Source organism: Mycteria americana, chromosome 15, assembly GCF_035582795.1.
Source record: "Mycteria americana isolate JAX WOST 10 ecotype Jacksonville Zoo and Gardens chromosome 15, USCA_MyAme_1.0, whole genome shotgun sequence".
In the NCBI taxonomy this organism is placed as follows: domain Eukaryota; kingdom Metazoa; phylum Chordata; class Aves; order Ciconiiformes; family Ciconiidae; genus Mycteria; species Mycteria americana.
Genome location: NC_134379.1, coordinates 397242 through 422004, shown reverse-complemented (window position 1 = coordinate 422004; position 24763 = coordinate 397242). Strand labels below are relative to the sequence as shown.

Below are 24763 nucleotides of genomic sequence, written 5' to 3'. Positions count from 1 at the left end.
ACCGTAGTTCCGCGCCGCTCCGGCCGCCTCGCCGCTTCCCGGCGGCCTCTGCGGCGGCGGTTGCCAGGAGCGGGTTTGAACGGCGTCCCGGTAGGTCCCGGCCCTCGCCCGGGCCCGGGCTGCCCGCCCGCCTTTCCTCAGCGGCAGCGGGCGGGACGGCGCGCTGGTGCCGGTCTCGCCCGCTGGTGCCGGTCTCGCCCGCCCGTGCGGGATGCCTTGAGGGCGAGGCGGGGAGCGGGCCGCGGGGCGGGAGCGGCCGCAGCGGGCCGTCGCCGACAGGGCTGGGGCGCGAGATAGGTTGGCGGCTGGGCTGTGCCTTGGGGACGGCCGGAGGGCGGTGGCACCGCAGGGGAGTCCCCCTCGCCAGGGGCGCGTCGTGACCAAAACCTGCAGGCAGGCGCGGCCAAACAGGCGTCCGGCCGCCGGGTTGTGTGAGGCCAGCAGAGCGGTACGTGCAGCTGAGCTAAGGAGCAGAGACAAAGTCTGTAATTCAGTCGCGACAGAAAGTTTTAACAGCGTTACGCGTTGGATCCAGCTCATTTTTTAATTCTCGGAGACAGATGAAGGAGACATAAGTTTCGGGCCGTCTCCACACATTGTTTTTATTTTGAATCCTTCTCTGCGAAGAAGTTTAGGTGTGAGCATGCCCTTGGTCTGTTTTCCTTTGACACCAACATTTTTTGTACAGACCCTTGAACATTGCCTTAGGCTATCTTGCTAGTCTGCTTTCTTTTCTTCTCATTGCAGTTTACTATTTCCCTTTTATAGGTGAGTGATAGCTATAAATTTATGTGGCAGACTTCTTATGGTTCATAATGTGAGCCTCACAGTCTGTAGTGGTGCTCTCCGTGGGTGTGTGTAAAAGAAGGATATAAATTGTACATTTTGTCTTAAATGGCGGGATTGTACTTTCCATTTTGTATACTACCTGTAGGAGTACACATGATATGTTTTTCATTTCTACATGCCTCCTCAGGTTCATTCTCTATCTGTTATTCACATCAGACCTGGGATTGCTTTTGAGAGGCAGAAATAATGTATGTTTCTTCTTATGTTCATAGTTGTAATTGTAAGCAAAGGACAAATAACAGGATTTTCAGCATCAAGCCAATGTGATGGGACCAAGCAAGCCAGCTATGTCTGATGGTACATTTGCATTCACTACCCAGCTATACAGGAATGAAGCAAAGGCTTTACAAACACAGGTATTATTTGACTTCTGCAGCGATGCTGAATTGGTTTTCAATTGTGATCATTACAAAAACATGATTATGACCCACTTCCTGAGACAGCCCACTAGTGAGTGTCAAATCTTCATACTTGCTTTCATGATGCTGTTGTACATAATCTTGACACTGTCCTTTTGTAAGGGTATAGATCAGAAACTACATCTGTAAATATTATTTACCTGTCTGTTGTGGTTTAATCCCAGTAGGCAGCTAAGCACACAGCCGTTCACTCACTCTCCCCCAGTGGGGGGAGACAGTGTGACAAGCGTGACAACTCATGGGTTGAGATAAAGACAGTGTAATAGGTAAAGCAAAAGCAGCGCGCACAAGCAAAGCAAAATAAGAAATTCATTCACTACGTCCCATCAGCAGGCAGGTGTTTAGCCATTTCCGCAGCTTCATCACGTTTAACAGTGACTTGGGAAGACAAACGCCGTAACTCCGAACATCCTCCCCTTCCTCCTTCTTCCCCACAGCTTTTATTGCTGAGTGTGATGCCATATGGTGTAGGATGTCCCTTTGGCCAGTTGGGGTCAGCTGTCCCAGCTGTGTCCCCTCCCAGCTTCTCGTGCCCCCCAGCCCACTCGCTGGTGGGGTGGGGTGAGCAGCAGAAAAGGCCATGACTCTGTAAGCACTGCTCAGCAGGAACGAAAACATCCCTGGGTTATCAACCGTTTTCAGCACAAATCCAAAACATAGCCCCATACAAGCTACTGTGAGGAAATTTAACTCTATCCCAGCCAAAACCAATACACTATCTTAACCTCTTACTTTACTACATGGAAACAGAACCTAGAAATTTTATTCTGGTGCCATGTTTCATCTTTCCATTTCTCCTTCGTCATGCATCTCCTCATCATTTCTCCTTCTGTTACCTTTGTAAATTTAGTAATGCCGTACTAAATCGGTATGATATAATCATACCCATTTAGATTACTAATGTTAATTGTTGTTATAACTCATTAATTTCATTGTCAGAACTCTTAAAAAAATCTTTATAAGGGCATTCATTGTCCATTGCTCAGTCACTTTGGAGCAGATTTTTCAGTGTGTGTACCCTCCCTAAGGTTACCACCCTAAGTTGCAGATAAGTGCCTAATGTTATTTAGGCACGATACTTTATTTATTTTTTTATTTTATTTTATTTATTCTTGATTTAGGCACTTATCTGATGATCTAAATGCTTAAATCAAAATAATTTTGAATACTGGCATTTGTCTGAGTGGACAGAATGCATTGCATGCATTGAAGAAGTACCATCATGACAGAATGCATTCTAATCTGAAAGAAGATCCATCTTCCTTACTATTATACACTAGAGGTACATCACCTGTGTAAAGTGTTCTGTGTAACATCAGGTTTTTTTTACCCTTTGGAACAGCTCCAGTTTAATAGAAATGTTCCTGCAGTTCCAGAGAACTTGGCACTCAGATTCTCTAACCCCCATCCAATTATAATAGAAAAACTGAAGGCATCCAATGATCAGAGAAATCTAGCTGGAAGTGAGGACCCCAGCATAAGAAGCTCTGGCATGTTTTCAGTGGTATCTGAAGAGAGACTAAAATTGGCTATTCAGCTAGCCAAAAGGGACATAAAACGAAGACATCTTGAAGAGCAAGTGAAACAGCAAGTGTTTGGAGAGGCTGTCAACAAACCATTGTCGGCCCAGAAGTCACAACAGCAGAAGACTGAAGTATTTGAAAGTCCAGAAAATAAAAATGCACTGATGTCTCAAACTCGCTTGAAATATCAGCAGAAACTTGGTCAGCCTTCCAAAGTGGAGACTACGACATCTGGCGCTAAAATTTATCTCTACACACCAAATGAGGGAAGACTAGTACCAGCTGTTTTGGACTCTCCACCCACCCATGACACAGGACCGGACCCCAGGCCAAATGTAAACAAAAAAGAAGATGAAAATATGCAGGAAGTCCGACGGCTACAAAAGGAATTGAGGAGCTATGTCCAAAAAATTGAAGAACTGACTAAAAAAGGTGTAAGGCTGAACAATAATTATGTTATATAAATGTACAGTAGTTTGTTGATTTGTTTTTCTTTCTGTTTGTTGGCTTGGATTAGAATCTGTATTTAGTTCTGGATTTTTGAGAACTATCTAACTTTTTCAAAACTAGACAAAAGCTAGAATGGCTAGCCAGTTTAAGCAATAGCAGGGTTTAATATCTCTGAGTGTTTGTGGTGAATTCCAATTCAACCTGCAATGATAGTAAATTAGTGGTAGGCTATTTAATAATGTGGATGATACAGTATTGGTGTCTGTAGGCCTATTGACTAGATATTCAGGCTGCAAAAAACAGTATCATAATTAACCACATTCTCATCAATGATGAGAAAGGGGGCAACAGCTGGTAAAATTTCATTTCACAAGTCTGACTCGCCTAATTTATGGCTGTACAGTAGCATGATTAATGTGCTGTCTGACACTGTTTTGGGCTAACCCTGGTCAGCAGCGAAGCGCCACACACTTGTGCTCATTTCCCCCCTGGCGGGATGGTGGATTAAAAGCAAGAAAACTTAGGGGTTGAGGTAAGGATAGTTTAGTAAGGGAAGGAGAAAGAAGAAACAAAACAAGTGATGCAAAGGCAATCACTCACTACCTTCCACAAGTAGACCCAATGCCCAGCCAATCTATGAGCAATGGCTATCTTCTCCCAAAAAAACTCAGTTTTTTTATTGCTGTGCATGGCATGGATTATCCCTTTGGTCGGTTGGGGTCAACTGTCCTGGCTGCGTCCCCTCCCAGCTTCTTGCACACCCCCAGCCTATGCACTGGCAGGACATAATTGAAAAAACAGAAAGCCTTAGTGCTGTGCAAGTACTGCTTAGCGATAGCCAAAACACTGGAGTGTTATCAGCACTGGTTTATGAACACTGTTCATAATCCCAAACAGCACCATACTGGTGACTGTGAAGAAAACGAACTCCATCCCAGCCAGCCCCAGTATATGCTGCATTGGTTCTTTTGTAATAACTAGCCAGAGGTTTAATCGTTCCTAACTTTGAGTGCTTTACCTGCAACTTTGTCATAAAACTAAGGGGTCATGTGATTTTGTAAGGTATAAGTAATAAGCCATATTTTATAAGAATGTTTAGTCAAATTCTAAATAGAAACATGATGTAGAGTTAAAATAACTAGCTTGCATTACTGCTCAAGGGAGCCATGCAAAATATATGAAACATTGTGTATTTGTTCTCCATGAAAGAGGCTTGCTGCTAAATTATGTTTGTTATCATGGCTTAATAGGGATTTTCCACAGGTTAAATTAAGACATAAAACTTTGTATTTCATGCTTTTTAGGGAGAGAGAGAAAAATTTTAGATCCTGATAAAAAGCGACAAATGTGCTCTAGGAGACAGAAACAAGCTGCACAGTCAGCTCGGATGCTGTACATGCTCCAGCAACAGGTAGGAACCAGCCTTTTAAATTGGGATGTACAGTAGCTAGTTTATTGTGATGAATTTGACAGAAGTGAACTGAAACAAGAGAAATTTGATCGGGTTATCTTTGGACTTCCATGGCATTCTAGTTTAGATCTGAATGGTGTGACTAATTTCTCTCATAGTTGGACAGAGAGATGAGCATCACTGTTGGAAAAATTGGACTTTCACTCAGATGTTACAGTGAAGATTAATTGTTCATTTATAGACATGGAGCTAATTCTGACTGACTTTCTCCTCTCCCTCTCCTTTCCTGATAAACAGGTAAAAGAAATTCAGGATGATTTAGAGAAACTGAGTCCTCATAAAATCAAACATACTAAAAAGGTAAGATGTAATTATCCTTCAGGCTGTGAGTAACTTATTGACAGAAAGTTTTCTAGCTAATTGCGTTTGATTGTCTAGGGTACACCTAAGCCCTCTCCAGAAGGGAGATTTTCTTTGTATCTTGCACCTTTCATCTCACTCTCACAGAAGTCTGTCTCACTTGGTCTGATACTGCCTTTGCTGCTTCCCTCCTCAGTTCTTATCTGTCTACAGTAAACTGGAGAGAACGGCTGTTGGTCTTCAGCTTTTATGTGGCTTCTAATTCCTTCTACATTCCACTTCCTTTTCTGAATAACACTGTGTTCTACTCTTGACTACTTTTTTAACTTCTGTTGATGTCACTCGGTCTTATCAGCCCCCTTTCTGATTTTCTTCTCTGCCCAGCATCTTTCAGAAAGATAGTACTGAGATCATGCCTACTGTTAGGCCAGTATTGTCCTGTTGTTCTCTTGTGCTTTTCCATGAATTGTATTTTCTTCTGTAAGAAAAACTGGAGGATGGAGAATGTTATATGTTTGTGCAATTGTTGCATGTTAGGGTCAAGCCTGTGACTACAGTACTCTGTTGGCGTAGGTAGTAGAAACATCAGAATGCGTTATAACCAGGCTATTTTATCTGAAGCTAGCATGATACTTGATACCAGTACTGTTGTGTAGTACCTTTAGTTGATTACTTAAATGCCTGTTTTGTTTTGTCTCACAAATGGCCTCATATCCGCCAGAATTATCCCAAGCCTGAGCATTTCTCTGTGAATTCTTTGAATAGTATCAGTATTCATAGACACTATAGCTATTAAAGCATTTATTTTTAATTTTTCCAGTCTCGAGCAGTATCCCGATTGGCGGCAGCACACAGAGGAGCTGTACGAGCCTTGCAGGCATTTGCCAATCAGTTTACAGATCAAACGGAGGAGCAGATTCCTACCCACTACAAGGAACTGGGCAGTCTCATTCGACAACTGTCTCTCTGTTCTGCCAAACTAGAAGTGGATTCTTCCATTTCTGACATTATCATAGATATTTTGTTGCAAGTTGAGGTAGGAAAAAACATTTTGTTTTTGCTAAGGCAGAAAAGACATAGTGAAATATGAGACTGCAAACTATATTGTGTGTTCATGAAGTGGCAGAGTATCTTACTGTTGTGTTGTGTTTTTTCTTTTAAAGGCCATATTTTCTAATGTATAAATATGTTTCTAAAGTTCCTAAATAATGGTGGTCTTAAATAGAGTTGCATCCTAAATACGGAAGCTACCTGATGCTGTTCTTGTTGATGCTGTTCCTGTCTTTATTGGTGCTCCTGGTAGAATGAGGGCTGGCAGTCATAGTGGTAACAAAGCAACAGTTTCTGACTCGTTTGCCATTTTCAGGACTGAAAGAATTGTATTTTATACATTGTTGTAAGCTATGTGTTTATTGTTTTGCAATGCATGCTTTAGTCATCAGGATTAGTGATGAGCACCTGAGCGTCACAGCTGGTGGTGGGTGCAGAATTGTCCAGGCAGAACATAAAGTTGTAGCTCCAAGAGTTACTTAAGCTCTATGCCCTTCAAATGGCTTTTGTTAGTGATATCTGATGTCTTAAAACATGTTGGTATAATAGAAAAGTTCTGATTCACATTTCCTGCTGCAGTTCCTACCTACAAGATTATTTTTTTAAGTAAGAACCTATGTAAACTGAACTATTATGAAGCCAGTATTTAATTAATTTGAATACAAGCAACTGATACAATAGCCATAAGATATTTTATTTTCCTTAAAATATTGTTCTAGGGGCTGTGTTTTTATTTTTAGTGTTCTGAAATGCTTATGAGAACAGTAAAAGTGCCAACTGCCTGGGAACAAGAAAGGAGGTAGAATTCTTTAAGTTTGGACTTAGAATTGGAAGAACTGTCTGTCTATCTTACCATAGTCATGTGGGCTTTTTTTTTTTGTCTGTAGCCTTCATGTCCATTTTTTTTGAATATGCTGCAAGCAGATCATTTGCTGGAGTCAGTTGTAAATACAAAAATGCAAGCCTTTTCTGTAAGATTTCACAGAATCACAGAATTGTATAGGTTGGAAAAGACCTTTAAGATCATCAAGTCCAACCGTAAACCCCACACTACCAAGACCACCACTACACCATGTCCATAAGCACCTCATCCAAACGTCTTTTAAATACCTCCAGGGATGGAGACTCAACCACTTCCCTGGGCAGCCTGTTCCAATGCTGGAGAACCCTTTCAGTGAAGTAAAATTTCCTAATATCCAGTCTAAACCTCCCCTGGCACAACTTGAGGCCATTTCCTCTCGTCCTATCACTTGTTACCTGGGAGAAGAGACTGACCCCCACCTCTCTACACCCTCCTTTCAGGTAGTTGTAGAGAGCGATGAGGTCTCCCCGAGCCTCCTTTTCTCCAGGCTAAACAACCCCAGTTCCCTCAGCCGCTCCCCATCAGCCTTGTGCTCCAGACCCTTCCCCAGCTCCGTTGCCCTTCTCTGGACACGCTCCAGCCCCTCAATGTCTCTCTTGTAGTGAGGGGCACAAAACTGAACACAGCATTCGAGGTGTGGCCTCACCAGTACCGAGTACAGGGGGACGATCACTGCCCTAGTCCTGCTGGTCACGCTATTTCTGATACAAGCCAGGATGCCATTGGCCTTCTTGGCCACCTGGGCACGCTGCTAGCTCATAATCAGGCAGCTATTGACCAATACCCCCAGGTCCTTCTCTGCTGGGCAGCTTTCCAGCCACTCTTCCCCAAGCCTGTAGCGTTGCATGGGGTTGCTGTGGCCCAAGTGCAGGACCTTGCACTTGGCCTTGTTGAACCTCGTACAATTGGCCTCGGCCCATCGATCCAGCCTGTCCAGACCCCTCTCTAGAGCCTTCCCCCCCTCAAGCAGATCAAGACTCCCACACAACTTGGTGTCATCTGCAAACTGACTGAGGGTGCACTCGATCCCCTTGTCCAGATCATTGATAAAGATAGTAAACAGAACTGGCCCCAACACAGAGCCCTGGGGAACACCACTGGTGACCATCCGCCAAGTGGAGTTAACCCCATTCACCACCACTGTTTGGGCCCGGCCATCCAGCCAGTTCTTTACCCAGCGACGAGTACACCCGTCCAAGCCATGAGCAGCCATTTTCTCCAGGAGAATGCTGTGGGAAACAGTGTCGAAGGCTTTACTGAAGTCTAGATAGACAACATCCACAGCCTTTTCCTCATCCACTAGGTGGGTCACCTTGTCATAGAAGGAGATCAGGTTGGTCAAGCAGGACCTGCCTTTCCTGAACCCATGCTGGCTGGGCTTGATCCCTTGGTTATCCTCTGTGAGCTGTGTGATGGCACTCAAGATGATCTGCTCCATCAGCTTCCCCGGTACCGAGGTCAGGCTGACAGGCCTGTAGTTCCCTGGGTCCTCCTTCCGGCCCTTCTTGTAGATGGGTGTCACATTTGCTAATCTCCAGTCAGCAGGGACCTCCCCAGTTAGCCAGGACTGCTGGTAAATGATGGAAAGCGGCTTGGTGAGCGCATCTGCCAGTTCCTTCAGTACTCTCGGGTGGATCTCATCAGGCCCCATAGACTTGTGAGTGTCTAAGTGGTGCAGCAGGTCACTAACCATTTCCCCCTGGATTATGGGGGCTCCGTTCTGGTCCCTGTCCCTATCTTCCGACTCAGGGGGCTGGGTAACAGGAGAACAATTGGTCTTACTATTAAAGACTGAGGTGAAGAAGGTGTTAAGTACCTCAGCCTTTTCCTCATCCTTTGTCACTATGTTCCCTCCCATATCGAATAGAGGCTGGACATTCTCCTTAGCTCTCCTTTTGCTGCTAATGTATTTGAAGAAGTATTTTTTGTTGTCTCTTATGGCAGCAGCCAGATTGAGCTCTAGCTCAGCTTTGGCCCTTCTAATTTTCTCCCTGCACAGTCTTGCTACACCTTTGTAGTCCTCCTGAGTTGCCTGCCCCTTCTTCCAGAGGTCATAGACTCTCCTCTTTTTCCTGAGTTCTAGCCAGAGCTCTCTATTCAGCCAGGCCAGTCTTTTTCCCTGCCGGCTTGTCTTTCGGCACCTGGGGACAGCCTGCTCTTGTGCCTTTAGGACTTCCTCCTTAAAGAATGTCCAGCCTTCCTGGACTCCTTTGCCCTTTAGGGCTGCCTCCCAGGTGACTCTGTTGATCAGTCTCCTAAATAGGCCAAAGTCTGCCCTCCGGAAGTCTAAGGTAGCAGTTCTGCTGACCCCCCTCCTCACTTCTCCATGTATCAAAAACTCTATCATTTTGTGATCACTCTGCCCAAGACGGCCTCCAACCATCATCACATGGCTCACAAGTCCTTCTCTGTTCGTGAACAAGAGGTCTAGCGGGGCACCTTCCCTAGTTGGCTCCCTCACCAGCTGATTTAGGAAGTTATCTGCCACATGCTCTAGGAACCTCCTAGACTGTTTTCTCTCTGCTGTATTGTATTTCCAGGAGACATCTGGTAGGTTGAAGTCCCCCACAAGAACAAGGGCTAGTGATCGTGATGCTTCTCCCAGCTGCTTATAGAATAGTTCGTCTGCCTTCTCATCCTGGTTGGGTGGTCTGTAACAGACTCCACCACAATATCTGCCCTGTTGGCCTTCCCCCTGATTCTTACCCATAGACACTCCACCCTATTGTCACCATCATCAAGCTCTAAACTATCCAAACACTCCCTAACATACAGGGCTACCCCACCGCCTCTCGTGCCTTGCGTATCCCTCCTGAAGAGTTTATAGCCATCCATCGCTGCACTCCAGTTGTGCGAGTCATCCCACCATGTTTCCATGATGGCAACCATATCATAGTTTTCCTGATGTACAATGGCTTCCAGCTCCTCCTGCTTGTTGCCCATGCCGCGTGCAATGGTGTAGAGGCACTTCAGCTGGGCTGTCGTCCGTGTCTCCTTCATAGAAGAACACCCCTTGTGTTCTTTGAGGCGTTTCACTGGCATTTCCCTCTTGGCTCCTATTGCCTCAGTATCCCCTAGCTCAACTCTGTTCAACTTCAGCTGTGCCCCAGCGTACCCCGCACATCTCAGAGACACAGGCTGAGTGCCCTCGCTGGCACCTGCTCCCTCTAACCGTGGCACGTCGTCCCTCAGCTTCCTTCGGGCAAGCCTGATGTTATTCCCCTCCCTCTTCGAGTCTAGTTTAAAGCTCTGTCGATGAGCCCTGCAAGCTCCTGAGCAAAGATTGTCTTTCCCCTTTGAGAAAGATGAATCCCATCAAATGCCAGGAAACCTGGTGCTGTGTAGGCCTTACCATTATCAAAAAACCCAAAATTGTGGTGATGACACCAGCCACGGAGCCATGAGTTAATAGATTGGGTATCCCTGTTCCTTCTAGTGTCACTGCCCACAACTGGAAGGAGAGAGGAGAAAATAACCTGTGCTCCAGAGTCCCTTACCAGCCGTCCCAAGGCCCTGAAGTCTCTTTCGATTGCCCTAGGACTTTGTGTTGCAGCTTCATCGCCCCCCACATGGAAGAGCAGTAGGGGCTAATAGTCCAAGGGCCGTACCAGGCTAGGGAGTGTCCTCGTGATCTCCTTCACCCGGGCCCCCGGAGGCAGCAGACTTCCCTAAGAGGAGGGTCCGTCCGGCATATCGGACCCTTGGTTCCCCTCAGAAGGGAGTCGCCCACAACTATAACCTGTCTTCTCTTCCTTGTGGAGGTGGTGTTAATACGAGAGGTATGTTCTTCTGCCCTGGGTGACACCTCTGGTGTAGATGGACTGTCATCCCCCTCCTCCATTGACTGGCCTTCCACCTCCAGGGCGTCATACCTGTTGTACAGAGGCACCTGGGAAGGCGAGGTGGGCAAGGAGGGTGTTCACCTCCTTAAATATTATTATTAAAGTTAATAAAATGAAGAAGCTTCTGCATGAACAAGCTATCAGGAATAATCACTACCACAAAAACCAAAACCACACCAAAAAAGTTCCAACTGCTTAGAATGTCTTGAATTTCCTTCTCATTATTACATCAGGTTTATTGAGAGAGTAATTAACATTCTAAATATTTGGTGCAGGATCTGAATTCACTGCTGGAAAAGAAACAAACGCCCAAAAAAGTGAAGAAATGTATTTCAGCATCTCAGGGCAAATCTCCAAGGAACACTGAGACATTTCCAGCCAGAAAGCAGCTTACATCTCCAAAAGGAGAAAATAAACCTCTCATCTTAAAGGGACAGTATGGGCAAGAACCTAGAAAACCTCCAGCTGCCAGGAGTCTCTTGACTGGTTTGTATTTTGAATTATTAAATACATTTTTATCAGTTAACTTACCATCTGCAATTCAATTTTGTAGTATGTTATGTATTGTTGGTCAGAAGTGTATAACCACCCATACATAGTTATCAGATTCACATAGCCACGTTATGCATTTTTTTTAGCTGTTCCCCTGAGATGATAGACCTGCAGGTTTATATGCCTCTTTATAACTATATTATTAGTGTCATCATGTTCTTCCTATTTTTGTCCATTTCTTTTACCATGGGCTACACTTGGATTGTTTTTCTGCAGTGTACACCTAAATGGCTATTTGCAAGTTGACATTAATGGTGCATACAGAATATTTCCAAATATCTACCTAGAAGATACTGTATAAATATGTTTTTGGAATGCAAAGTCACTGACTGTTAGCAAATCTCCAACAAAGCTATCGTTGTTTAACTGTTTACAGTGAAAAGATATACTGAAGCCTTGGCTCAGAATTTCCTTGGTTTGTGCAGTTACTCTACTTTTGAGAGAGGTGGCTGTGTTTTATTCTTGCCAGTTCATTAATGTTAATGTCTTCTGCACAGTAGTCACAGTTTCAGTACCTAGAGACATGTTAACTGATAGTTAAGCTGAAGACTTTGTTTTCTTCACTACTAGTTCGCCATGCAACCTTTGGGAATTGGTTTACTTTATTGTTCTTTTACTTCTTATATGAAAGGAAATGGGCTTTATTCTTTCTCAAGGTGTTGTGAGATAAATTTACTACCTGAAGTATTTTGACACCTCATGAAAGCCATTATAATTTATTACATTATTATATAACCTATATTAATTGTTTTTCTTCTTTGAGGTGTCTTTCTCATACCTCATACTGGTTTTTACTAGAATATTAAGTGGTTTTTACTAGAATATTAAGTATTCCTTTCTACCCTTAGGTAAGGACAAGAAGAATTCTATGAGATTAATTCATCTTTGGCAGTCCAGAGACACAGTATAGACAAGCATCTAATGGTTTCCACGTGTCTTGCTGCCTAAAAAAGAATGTTTTGTTACCACTGCCTAGACCTCATATGGCAATTACGACCAAAAGGCTTTCCCATGACTTTCATATATATATGTGTATTTTCAAATATCTATATACATATAAAAATGCACATAAACCCCACAATCTCCTGTTCATTGAAACAGTGTAAGAAAGACAATTTATTTAATACTTGTCAGGAAATACAAGGGTGGGTTTTTTTCTTTTTTTATTTGATTTTTTTAAATTATGGTAGAGCTTAAAAGTTCATTATTAGGTATACCTAGCATAACAGAAGTATCAGATGTAGAAATAAAAGTGATTCTTGCCCCTTTCAACTTACAGTTGAAAGTTTGTTTATTATTTTTGATACAGATAAACAATGACATGTTGCAAATATTTCAGCAGTTCAGAAGGCAAACAGTTGTGCTCATACATGGCACAATAAATTCCGAGAAGAAAATGACCCACCTACTCCAGAGAGAAATGCCACTTTGCAAGGAAGCACAGACCCATTGATGAGAGCTAGAGATGTAAAAAAAGATCCCATCCTTGACAGTGGCCCTTTGAAGAAGAAAAGTGTGTTATTACCTGCAAAATCACAGGTATGGAAGTGATAAAAGAATTTATGCTTTCTTCTACTTGTCCTCTGGGATTTGTTATATAATGTAAGACACTGTCAAGCTTTATACTTCCTCACAATTTTTTTATTCTGAGCTAGGAGGCGTAGGGGGATAAACTATGTCATCTGCCTACATTATTTCTAGTGGTTACGTCTTTTTTATCAAATGTTCTTTGAAAGTAGTGTTATTGTTCCTTGGAAATGCACTGTACAACTAGAAACAATGAATAACAGAATTAGCAAAGAAAACTTTCACCGAAACTAGTTTCATGTTTGAAATTAGCATGGTTATTTTTCAATTTGAAATTAAAGCGGAAATATTTTCCTCTTATGGGTCATCCTCTGTCATGAAAGATGCACTCAGCAGTAACGTTGTGCTAATGCTAATGTTAGTAGGAGGATAGAAGTTAGGCAGATTTACTTCACTGATTACAGAAATTATAAAACTTCACAATACAAATTCTGGTTTCTGGTAAGTCCTTCTTGCAACCAGCAAGAGGCTTCTGTAATGCAAACAAATACGTTCCTTAAAGAATATTTCAAAGTGCTAAATTTTGCAGATAGCTGGGTTTTTTTATTAAATGTTTTTTTTTCCCCCTTCCTCAGAGTATCACCTTCAGCTTGAAGAATGAGATCTGATTCAGTAACATAGATGTATGCCTATGTAAATTTTACTGCTTCCCATATCTATCTATCAGTGAGGGCTGTGAGCAGGAAGGTTAAGCATTTCAATAATTCATACTGATGGGACTAGTCTAAGTGTCCTTTTAGCAAATACAAATATGGCAATATGACAGTTTCATGGCTGAATAAAATGTTACCTTGGAAACCTTTTATTTGGATTTATTAAGAGTTAACATAGAGTCTAATTCTGAAAATTTCTGAAGAAGTTTTCCACCATGAAGAGCAACATTGGAAAAAGTGGAACTGTTTGCAAAAATAATAGTTGCAGCATTAAGCATATGTTCTGTTCAGGCACAGTTGTACTTCCCTTTAAATCAGTTGTAAAACCTCCACATATGTCAACTGTGCAACAAAGCCAGCAGGCATGACTTCAAGACAAAATCTGGAGCAGAATGCAAAATACTTTAAAAATTCAACAACAGGAACATATGTTTTTAATGTGATTGTGTTAATTTTAAGGGAATGCTGAAATCTCTAAAATCAAGACAGGTACAGCCTCAACGAAAGCATGCCCGATTTCAAGAGACAACTATAGCTTTCCAGCTAAAAGAAAACAAACGACTTGTTAAGGAGAGCAGAATGCCCTGCGTGCCCCCAAACCCTACATCTCCGCCTGTTTCACCTAAGCGGTATGTTCACAGTCTAGTGGAACCCGTCTTTACCCTGCTTTCCTGTGGAAATGCTGCTGTATCTGTACTAGTAAATAGGATGGATTTGGCTTGGCTGTCAGACCATGAAGGCAAGTGGCACAGCATAGCTTGCTACCAGATGGTTGTATTCTTTTCCCGCTCGGCACAAAGTGACCTCATTCAAACAGCCCAGGAAGAGCCATTGCTTTATGCTTTTTCCTGGATTAGGTCCAAGTATTGTCTGGGAGTCACAGGCCAAACTGTGCTAGGCAGGGCGTTGACAAAATACACAGTATGCAGAATGGATATTCACAGCACTGCAGTAAGAAGGTAAATATTATCTCCCTGTTCCAGAAGGACAAAATATGTATCTTTGTCCTAGCCAGTAATAGAGTGCAGATTTGTTTATTTTAAACTATATTCAGCATCCTGTAGACCTGAATATAGTTTAAATTTGGGGAGCCCTATAAAAATAGGGCTCCCCAAATTTAGTTTGCTTTGGAACTGCTGTTTGTGGCAGTTGAAGCAGGAGATCCAAGTGCTGAGATCCAGCTGCTGGATCTGTAGTAGACAGTGTGCATGGTATATAAGGAGCTTGTCTCTCTGGGCAGTATTTGTGGATAGCCATGAAGTTGCCTGTTTGCCAGTAGCAGAAACATAATTGAAGATCCCTGGTTCTCAACAGAGTTTCCTGGCTTATATGGTCTTAAAGTCAGTATTACTTTTCTCTCTAAAGTTTTTTGCAAGTTTTCTAAACTAATACTCAGAATCACATGATTTCATTCTTCAGTTGTTAGAATGTGTGTTTTGTAACCCTCTATGTCACTGTTTTATTTTTGAAGACTAGCATGGCTTGAAGCAGAAAGTTCAAGAAGAGTGAAGGCTCTAACTGACCTTTGCAGGGGAGAAACAAAAAAAATACAAAAGTTAAGGTAATGGCTTACTCTGAAGAGCTAATAAATGGTGTCAGATCTGATATGATCTTCTCCCCACTCCCACCAGTCCCCCAAAAAGTACATTTATGTGTTTGGGTTTTTTAAATTATTGTTGTCATACCAAGTTTCAGAATGGCATTGTCATTTGTTCTTTTTTGTGTAGGTCACAAAGTGCTGCTCCAACCCAGTATGCAGACAAAGTTGAGAAGGCAGTACGAGAGCGCTTAGAACCTCTATTAGATAGGACACAGGTAGTACAGTCAAGCTCATGCCACTGTTTGAAGGATGCCTTTAGAGCTGTAAAACATTCACAAAGGGGCAACACACAGTTTCTTTTCAACTTAATGCAAGTCATATTTATGTAGTCAACACAATTTTGGACATTTGGAGAGTGTATTTCCATTTCAGTATGTGGGTCTTGAATTACTGTAATGAAGTTTGGCAAAGCTGCATTAAATGTTTTTGTTAGCTTCTTGTCAGGTAGATGCATTTTTAAGTTGTTCTTGAATGGTCATAACAGTTCCATGCTGAACATGACTGGAGCGCCACGTTATTTTAATAATTCTTATAATACCATATTTAATGACTAAATAAATTTGGAGTAGTAATATTAATGACTAATACTACAGAAAGCTTGATTATCATGAGAGGATTTACATTTTATTTAGAAGATCAATCTCTCCTTGGAAACAAACTGTCATTTGAAGGATTCTTCATTTATAAACTACCTTTTACCTCATGCAGCTGAGAAGGTATATTCTATCTGTATGTTATGGAGTAAAGTTGTTTGACATTTAAGATGAATTTTTATCTTTGCCATATAGCAGAATGCATCTGGAAAAGTAGTACTGATTTCCCGAACTTAGCAATTTCAACTTACATAAGCCACATCTTTAAAACAGTGTCATTGTATGGGCATGTGTGCCTTCTAAAGTATTGTTTTGTAACCATGTACAATATGAAACAATCAGAAAGCTCTTTCTAACATTATCTCTTTTGTATATTTTTTGCTTGATGTGACCTTGAATGCATAAAGTTGCTTGGGGGAAAAATGTTTTCATATAAAATAATACAGATAATTGAATAGTGATATCGTACCATGGCTAATTGGTAAAATTGGTAAAAAAACCTATGGCTGTGCCTGGATCCTATATATTTACTCATTACCACCTGAAGCTGCTGTGAGACTGTTCCTGTATGATAAGTTAAATGTGTGTGGAGTGTTTTGTAAGATGAGGGCCTTCACTTTCTTGAATTCCTGGGTGATCTCTGAACCTGTGGCAGTTTCATCTTCAATTTGGGAACATAGTTGTGTAGTAAGCTTTTTCCGTATTCATTGTTTTTATTGGTAGGAACACTCTGTTCCTACCTGTTTTTATTGATTTGGCTTACTGTGTGGGTGGAAGGAAAACAGGAATTTATTTGGATTTTCATTGAAGGGAAAAGTTAAAATGACAACTGAATTATTTCCATGAGCTGCTGTAAGAAATGTTTGATTTGTAAGCATTCTTTCCCCCCAGTTGTTTTTGGGTTTTCTTTTTTCTTTCTTTCTAGCATTGGCTCTGTGTGTGGTTTTTTGTTTGTTTGTTTGTTTTTAAATAGCAGGTTGCAGAAAATGCAGACATTCTCAGTGAAAAGGTATTGGATGATCTTTTGGAAGATACTGCTCAGGAACTGTGGAGTATGGAACAGCATGAGAGAGTCCAGACCGAGGCTCTGCCTATGGCTGACACTCATAGTCTGGAGTCAATGTTGCAAAGAATGGAAGAAATTGAAGTAAGATTTTCTCTCTTGGTTGGTCTCATTAGTGCCAATTTCTTGTTTACTGTCCATAAATTGTAATATCTGTAAGTATCTACGTTCTTAAATGAAGCAAGGTCTGACTGGATCAGTGTATGAAATGAAAGACTTGGAAGGAGTTTGCACTTCCAGCAAAAAGTGGTGTAAGAATAGAAGAATGTTTGCCCTAGTGGTTTTGTTGCTAGCTTTAGAGTTGGTAGCCCTGAGTTTGCTTCCCACCTTAAGACTTTGTGGCTTAGATCATCATAGGTGAATGGGAGAATCAGTATAGTGATTATGTTGGTTGTTGCACAGATTGGAAAGTATTTGAATATTTATGAATTTAATTTTTAAATTTTTTTTTTTTTTTTTTTTTGTTATATAGGATCCTAGTATTCTAGTAGCATGAGCATCTCAAGGAAATATGCTCTGGCAATCCAAAGTATTTTACAGGGCAACATGGGGAAGTCAGACAAATACATGGTTATCTGTGCCCTTATTTATCCATCTTTCTATGTAAATATTCATGAGGTTATAATTTACTTGACTTGTACTTTCTCATATATTCCTTGCTTAAAAATTTTTCTTTGATCAGCTTTTCCATAGTTTTTGGTTCAAGTCTCATTTCAACCGTCCTGTTCAGTGAAATTTATCCTAACCTAGAACTTAGTTTAGTGCCATTAGTTTAGTGCCACACTGAGTTTAGTGCCATTTATTTCTAGAGATCTATTCATAAGTTGGAAGCATGAAGCTTACATTGTGCAGTGTCCTTATCCATATGAGGCATTTAAGCATACATTTGAATTCACTGTTGGTAAGGCAGGAACAGTGTGAGGGCCCTCCAGTTGTTTGGCTAACTGCTGTTCATCTGAAATGGGAGGAGTTGCTGTGGTACTGGCAACTAGCTGAGTCTTCAAGTACGGGATTTTGAACGAGATTATTATCTGTGATTTTACCCCCCTGCCCCTTTTCTGTGTTACGTTAACTAGGCAAAATAAGCCGACTTTGACCAAGGAGGTTCATGACCTGCTTTCCTATTGGGTGATAACTAGAACAGCTGAACTGCTAAATATGTGTTGATTCATTAATTTTGTATGTTCAAAAACAGAGATACCAGGAGGCTGTACGCAGGAGATTCACCCAGGTTGTGTACAGTGATTCAGAGTTCTGGGCCCAGGAAGACAAAATGAGTAAGTGTCTTTTTAATGCAACTTGCTTTTCCCTGTAATCTGTATCTTTAAATTCAGATGTTTTGAAATCAAAATCATTGGATTACGTGTGATCAAATAGCACCATCCAGACACATCCTTTACTATAGGTGCTCCTTTCAGAGTACTGTTTCTAAAATAGTTCTAAAATCACTATTTTAAAGAGGACGGAGAACAGGCTGTCATTTTCTACTTGCCTTTATTGGGGCTGCATTTGGATGGAAAGCACTGATAGTGCAACTTAGCTGAAGGATAGGAATCTGTAACACATACTTCCAACCATGAAGTGTTAAGTTTGACTGTTGTCCCTTTTCTAGGCATTTGTCATTCCTTAGCTTAGATACATTCTTTTCTAGCAAAATGTGAGTAATGATTTTTGTGCAGTGAAGATGATGTTCCATAAGTACCTACACTCCAATTCATCTGTAAGCTACTTGAATTTACTCCAGAAGACAGTTTACTTTCTAAGTCTGAGGTATCCTAAAGCCACTTCACTCGTTTTCTTGTTAAGCTCTTCATGACTTGCCTGTCTTCAGTTTTGAGAAAAGGACTGGCAAATCTGTAAATCTTAATCTTGAAAAGAGTCTTAGTATGTTCTCATTTGACTTGATTCCTTTGAAACACCATTAATTACTTAGCAGGAATCATTTTCATGCTGATGAATTCAAAACTATTCTTAAGAGTTCACAGGCTGAGGTAAGGTATAGTGAAACAGTCTCAGTTTGTTCCTGCTGTTGATTTGCTTAAGCAGGAGCAAGCAGATATTTATCTTCTAGTTTGCTTCCACCATTTTCTTTCCTTTGTTTCAATAAACCATCAGTTTAAATGGCTTAGAGTTCAAGAGTAAATGTCAGGTAAATATTAGTGTAGCAGTGAATCCATGACAGTTTAAGGTTCTTCTGGCAGTACACAGAAGATAATGTAAAATTACTTAAGCTTAGAAGATTTTTCTCTTTCCTTGTTCCTTTCAATTGATGGTGATACTGTTTTTAGATCTTGCAGCATATATGCAAGTTTAATTTTTATAGCCTCAGAAAGTCTGGATTTTTCTGTACAGAATTAATTATCCAATGTGCTTCAGCAAAAAGTATTTAATCCTTGAAAAAAACACAATTTGGATGCTTCCAGTTCACATTAATCACACTTTTCCTGGTTGGTCTTATCAGATGGAAAATAAATGAAAGAATATAAAGTCCTTCAGATGAAAGATATAACTAACTTTTCACATCAGATTAAATTTTTAATTGAGAGGGAGCTAAGTAATATTAGTAGGAAACTGTTCACTAATGAACGGTACCATTCCAAACAATAGTTTGATGTTGCCCATACATAAATGTACACACTTTAATATTGTTTGCTACAGTGGCATACTAATAAGGATGACTTTTGCTTACTGTTTTTCCCATCCCCCTGCTCTGTTCTTTATCCTACTGTTTGATTGAGTACAACAGTGAAGCTACACTGATTTTCCAAGCTGAGTATCTGATCACATACTGACTTTAATGGAACTGTGTTGTTTTACACCAGTTGGAAAATCTCACAATAAGACTGGTGAAGACTTAGCCCAAATCTTGTTGGATTTTTTTTTTTTTTTTGCATGTCTTGGATTTACTGCTAGGCTTAATAGACTACACTAGTTTGAGAGTGGTATTTTCTATGTCTCCTCTAGAAGTATCCACTGACACAACAAACTATTTATACTAAAGGTAGGATTTCTAAAATGCTCAGCTTTAATACACTGAGCTCTTGGAAATTCTATCTTGAATTTACATTTTAGGGGCTTGTCACCTTCAATACTTCATGTATCTGAAGGACTTCCCCTTAAAAGAAGCAAAAGTCTTTGTGAGAACTTACCTGCAGTAAATGTAGTTTTTCTCTTCCAAAGAAACAATTTTTCAATGTTATTTTCTTCATTCTAGAACAACAAATTGCATCAATAGCTAAAAGACCTACATCTCCGCATCCAATTCAGATAACCACATTAATCGGACGCACAGAGCCAGAAATGGACATTTTATTTGAAAAACTTTCTGATGGCAAGTAAGTAGAATATTCAGCCCTACACTAAGCTGTGGTGCATATGAGCTGTGTGTCTTCATTATAATGTTTTCATTACAGAAAATTATGGTTACCGTTTGAAGAGATTTGCTGATCCTTCAAAAAGATATTTTAAAATCTAGTTCTGGCTTAATGACTATTTTATATTTCCAGTGATATTGATGAAAACAAAGAAGCAGAGGAGAAATTGCAGACTGGAAATGACGTTCTGCAGCCCTTGACTTGGAATTCTCTACAGAAAGAGTGCCATGTCTCTCTCTCTGTGCCAAAGCATATGCTCCAGAGCATCTTGGATTATAACAGCAGATACAAGCATCACTTAAAGCTTATTTCCCATGAGGCAGTAGGCAGTTTCAATCCATGGCAGATTGCTGAGAGGTATATGAACTATCTTTGTGGTTTTGAAGTGAATGTATAAGCTGATGAACAGGTTTTTCTGTCCTTATTCAGGAAAGGAGTGGGGAGGGGACCATTTAAATTCCAAATTGAAAGCCAGAAGCAGTCGGCTATTGGACTGTTTCTCTACTGGTACTTGGTGTTCATGGATTTTTAAGGTAGTTGGATAAAACAAAAGGATATGGGAGCAGAATGTCCTGGAATAGTGATTGTTTTTTCACAGCTTTCTGTGGTGTTACCACAAAAACAACTGTGTGAAATATAGGGTAACTTAAATTATTTTCAGAAGACTATCATCAACAGGTAAATTGAAGGAAAACAAAATTAACTTTTTCTGCTGAGTGAAAAAGAAATAAAGCACTGTAAATAACTGTGCAAATTTTAATCTTTGTGGTGAGGGATTATGAAGTTGATGTTTCAAAGAACACAGTAGATATTCTTTAAAAAGAGACCACTGGCCTTAGTGCAGACTTCAGTGCTTCCTCTTCCACAAGTCTTCATGCTTTGTGGAGTTCACTGTGGGAAGTGTGACATAGGTGGCTTACCATCCCTTAGTGCAAATAGAAGAGGTGAAGAAGCAGTAAGTAACAGTCTCTCTGCTGTTCACTTCTTGGCAAAGAAAAATTGTTTATCATGCTCAATGTCTGCTAAGCAAGCAGGGCAGTGTAAGCTGAAATACCCACCTTGCACTGAAGCTCGAATAAGTGTTTTGATTGCTCAGTAACAGGTATAGCAACTAAGCGATATCACTGATTATCATTTCCTTGCACTTTTTTTGAGCGATTGCCTACAATTGCCTAGAAATTGTTCTCAAAATGTATGATATATTTCAAAAATCACATATTGGTCTTGTAAAGTCCCAGCCCAAAAAAAGCATGGAAATATAGGCTGAACTTGAACCTTGCTAGTCCTGTTCTTTCAGAACTGAAGAAATACTGGCACAACATCAGTTGGCATAGAGGGGCCATTAATTCCCTGCAGAGTGGTAATCAGAAGACTTCTGACTGTGAGAGGAGAGAAATGAAAGAAGAAAACTCTGGAGTATTAAGAAAGAATTACAAAATCTAACTTCAGTGGTTGTAGATGGAGTGGATCACCATAATTGTCTGTATTGGGAGATTGGACATCAGGCTTAATTGCCAAGAGTTTTTCAACTTCTGCACACATTTTTAATGTAGTAGCATTGAAATCAGTGATATAGCTCATTTGAGTAACGTTTGGCATTTGGCATTTGCATCAGTGTTTCCAGGAACAGTCCTGCAATATTTGAGATAACTTGCATGCATGAAGTTAATCATGTGTGTTGATGGTTTGCCCAACTGTGGATAAGTAGGCAAATGTTTTAATAACTGTGGTTAGACCACTATATTTGAATCTACTGAACGAAACCACAGAAATGCCTTGTCAGTTCTCAGTACTGTCATTCTGCCTTCTGAATTGTACTCCGTTTCCTGATTGGTATGAGGCTGGGTAGTTCAAGGACTGGCACCTTCTTGGGATTGGCAGACCGATTAAATGGCAGTGAATCTTTCCTTCTGACAGCTGAGTTGCAGTGCTGACATTTGCCTGATACATGTTGTTACTTGAAATCAAACTACAAATGCAATCCGATATCCAGCATGCTTCATTGACTTATTCTTACCACCAGATGGCAATATAAATCTTTTAATATAAAATAGTGTCACAGTGTTTAAAAGAAACACTCACATGCTATGATCAGAAGGTATTAGAAAGACTAACTTTATGATATTTTAGAATATATGCAAAACTCTGAAGAGAAGTTTTCAAGAGGCCAGTAAACAACTGTGTTCTTACAGTAAAATAGTTTTCCCTTCTGTAGTGTCTGCTGTGGTCCAGAGATCACTGAAAACTGAAATTTCTCGTCTCACTTTTCCTTAGTAAGGCCTGATCCATTGGCAGCTAAAATCAATAAGAAGCTTCCCATTTACTTCGGTGGCCTTTGGATGAGCACCATAGTATGTTAACTCTTATTCGCAAAGCAGGATTAGTATCTAAGAGTTTGAAAAAAGGAAGCAACTGAGATCTCTCAACTCTTTTAAGCCTGAAGTATGTCCTTTGCTATGAACTGACTGAGGAAAGAATTTCTGGTATCTTATACAACACATATCAGGACACATATCAGATCTTTTCTTGGACTAAGCAGTAGAAAGAATGAAAAAACATGAGTATTTGCCTTTAAAAATCAGAGCATTGGTATCAATGGAGTAAATGACTGGAATTTGACTTTCTGAACCTTTTCCTTTTTTTTTTCCTCCCTCTCCCTCAGTCTTGCAGAGCAACTAACAGAAGAAGCCCTATGTGATGTGGCAGCAGAGCTGCAGGATGTTTGTGAGGATTATGCAGAAGCTGTGTTCACGTCAGAGTTTTTGCAGCCAGCGCAGTAAATGCTTTAAAATCTGCCCCATTGTCAAATGCAACACCAGCCTCAGTCTAACAGTCTTATCAGTTGGTCTCATTTTTCATGTTTTTTTAAAAGTCTGTGAGATTCTATTCTGTTCACCAAATGAATTAATTCCATCAAGGATTCATCTCAGGTTTTTATAAAACCATTATCATAATGTTTTTCCTTTTCAGACTTTATTATACTGCATTTATCAGGACTTTTTTTTTCTTTTTTTCTTTTTTTTTGCTAGTGTTTCAATAGAGTGAAGTAAACTGTTACAGGTAAAGTTTATATATTTTTAATACCAATTTAGGAATACCGAGCCATTTGTATACCTGTATTACTTCATTCATTTTTATGTGTGATCTTCTTACTAGAATAAAATCCTGGGAAGAGGACTGGGTTCAAGCAGTGTCATGGACTTAGCTGTACTGTGCCTCAATTTTCTGCTTTAAAACAGAGAGAATCTGACTTACCTACCTCATAAAGGAGCTATGGGGTTTAGTTTATTCTTCTCAGTAAAATGCTTTACATATATCTGATAATTGTGTCGGAAGAATGAAGCATTACTGTATTTCTAAAGCCAAGATGGAACAGTCCAGAGTAAAAACTGTTTGGTTTGCTGTTTAGGGCTTTCGGTATCATGTAAGAAAGATGTTGTCTGACCACCATGCTTAGCGTATATACTAGGATTAGTTCTTTTGGAGATGTGGCTATCCAAAGGAAGGATTCTCATGGCACAGCATTAAGTAGATGTAACACCTAGCATTGGCTGTACTCATAGGCCAACAGCCTACTTGGACTCTTGCAATCAACTTCTGAATGTAGTACCTCTTCTGCTGGTTTCTGAATATCACTAGTACATTATGCACAGACAAACGAGACCTTTCAATAGAAGCACATGATGGAGATTTTTTTCCTTTTTTTCTTAAACTAGTCTAAAATGTTATAATTTTATCAGCATTTAGTCATCCAACCCCACATTCCTTACTCTTAAGGATCCCATTGAAATCAAGAACAACAAAATAAATGAACAGTTGGCATTTCTCCAATATTTAATTAACTTGTTCATTTCAAGTAATCAATGTATTAGTTTGGGTTATGTCTGGAGCGAGCAATGAATAATAATTATTTATGGTAGTATTCTAGGAAATGTGAATTCAACCCTTGAGGTAACCCAAAAAACAATATGACAGTCTGTTTCCTGTGACAAATTTCTTTTCTCCAATAGCGTTCAACCTAAACAGAATAATTTTTAACCTTCTAAGATTATTTTTATTTCCTCTAATTACAACATACATTTAAAAATAATTTTGTTTTTATTGAAGCCTGGTTTACTGTTTTGTTTGTCTTGAAATTTACACCAAATGTAATGATGTAAATGTTACTGCTGCTGTGTGACTTTGCTGATGTGTGATTTCTGTAATTTAAAACACTATCTTTTTTATTTCTAAAATTATAGAGATAAGCCTGTTTTTAAGTCCAAAAGATTAAAGCCATAGTGTCTCTATGTGTGTGTATATATGCTTGTGAAAGTGTTTTCAAGATATTTTATTTTTTAATAAGACTTGTTTCTTAGGACTAAACATAGTTTTAATTTAAGATAACTTCCATCTGAACCCATTTGGAATAGTCAGCAGCCAGCATGCAAGGGAGTACCTGGCAACATCACAAGAGTCAGACTACCATATGCCTTGAAGTAATGTGGTCATCTGTCAAGGTAAACATACTTTCTCTCTTAAATCCCATGGTGTCGTGAGTGGTATCCTCTGACTGATGATGCCAAAGTGAACTTT

General features: G+C 40.3%; 1 protein-coding gene across 5 annotated transcripts; it reads left to right on the top strand.

The window, feature by feature from the left end:
• Positions 1 to 17: 17 nt before the first annotated feature.
• KIAA0753 (KIAA0753 ortholog) lies at positions 18 to 24475 on the top strand. 5 transcript variants are annotated; one of them, XM_075518469.1, is made up of 16 exons: positions 18 to 90; positions 1062 to 1205; positions 2611 to 3223; positions 4546 to 4652; positions 4950 to 5012; positions 5833 to 6048; positions 11042 to 11252; positions 12661 to 12857; positions 14018 to 14187; positions 15030 to 15119; positions 15286 to 15373; positions 16725 to 16898; positions 18010 to 18091; positions 20029 to 20149; positions 20321 to 20545; positions 22851 to 24475. In XM_075518469.1, exons 2-16 carry the CDS (start codon positions 1116 to 1118, stop codon positions 22966 to 22968), a joined length of 2565 nt encoding a protein of 854 aa, XP_075374584.1. In that variant the 5' UTR covers positions 18 to 90; positions 1062 to 1115; the 3' UTR covers positions 22969 to 24475. The 5 variants fall into 5 exon arrangements, with proteins under 5 accessions (XP_075374584.1, XP_075374586.1, XP_075374583.1 ...); XM_075518468.1 differs by having other exon boundaries at positions 19 to 90; positions 12658 to 12857; XM_075518471.1 differs by lacking the exon at positions 5833 to 6048 and having other exon boundaries at positions 12658 to 12857.
• Positions 24476 to 24763: the final 288 nt, after the last annotated feature.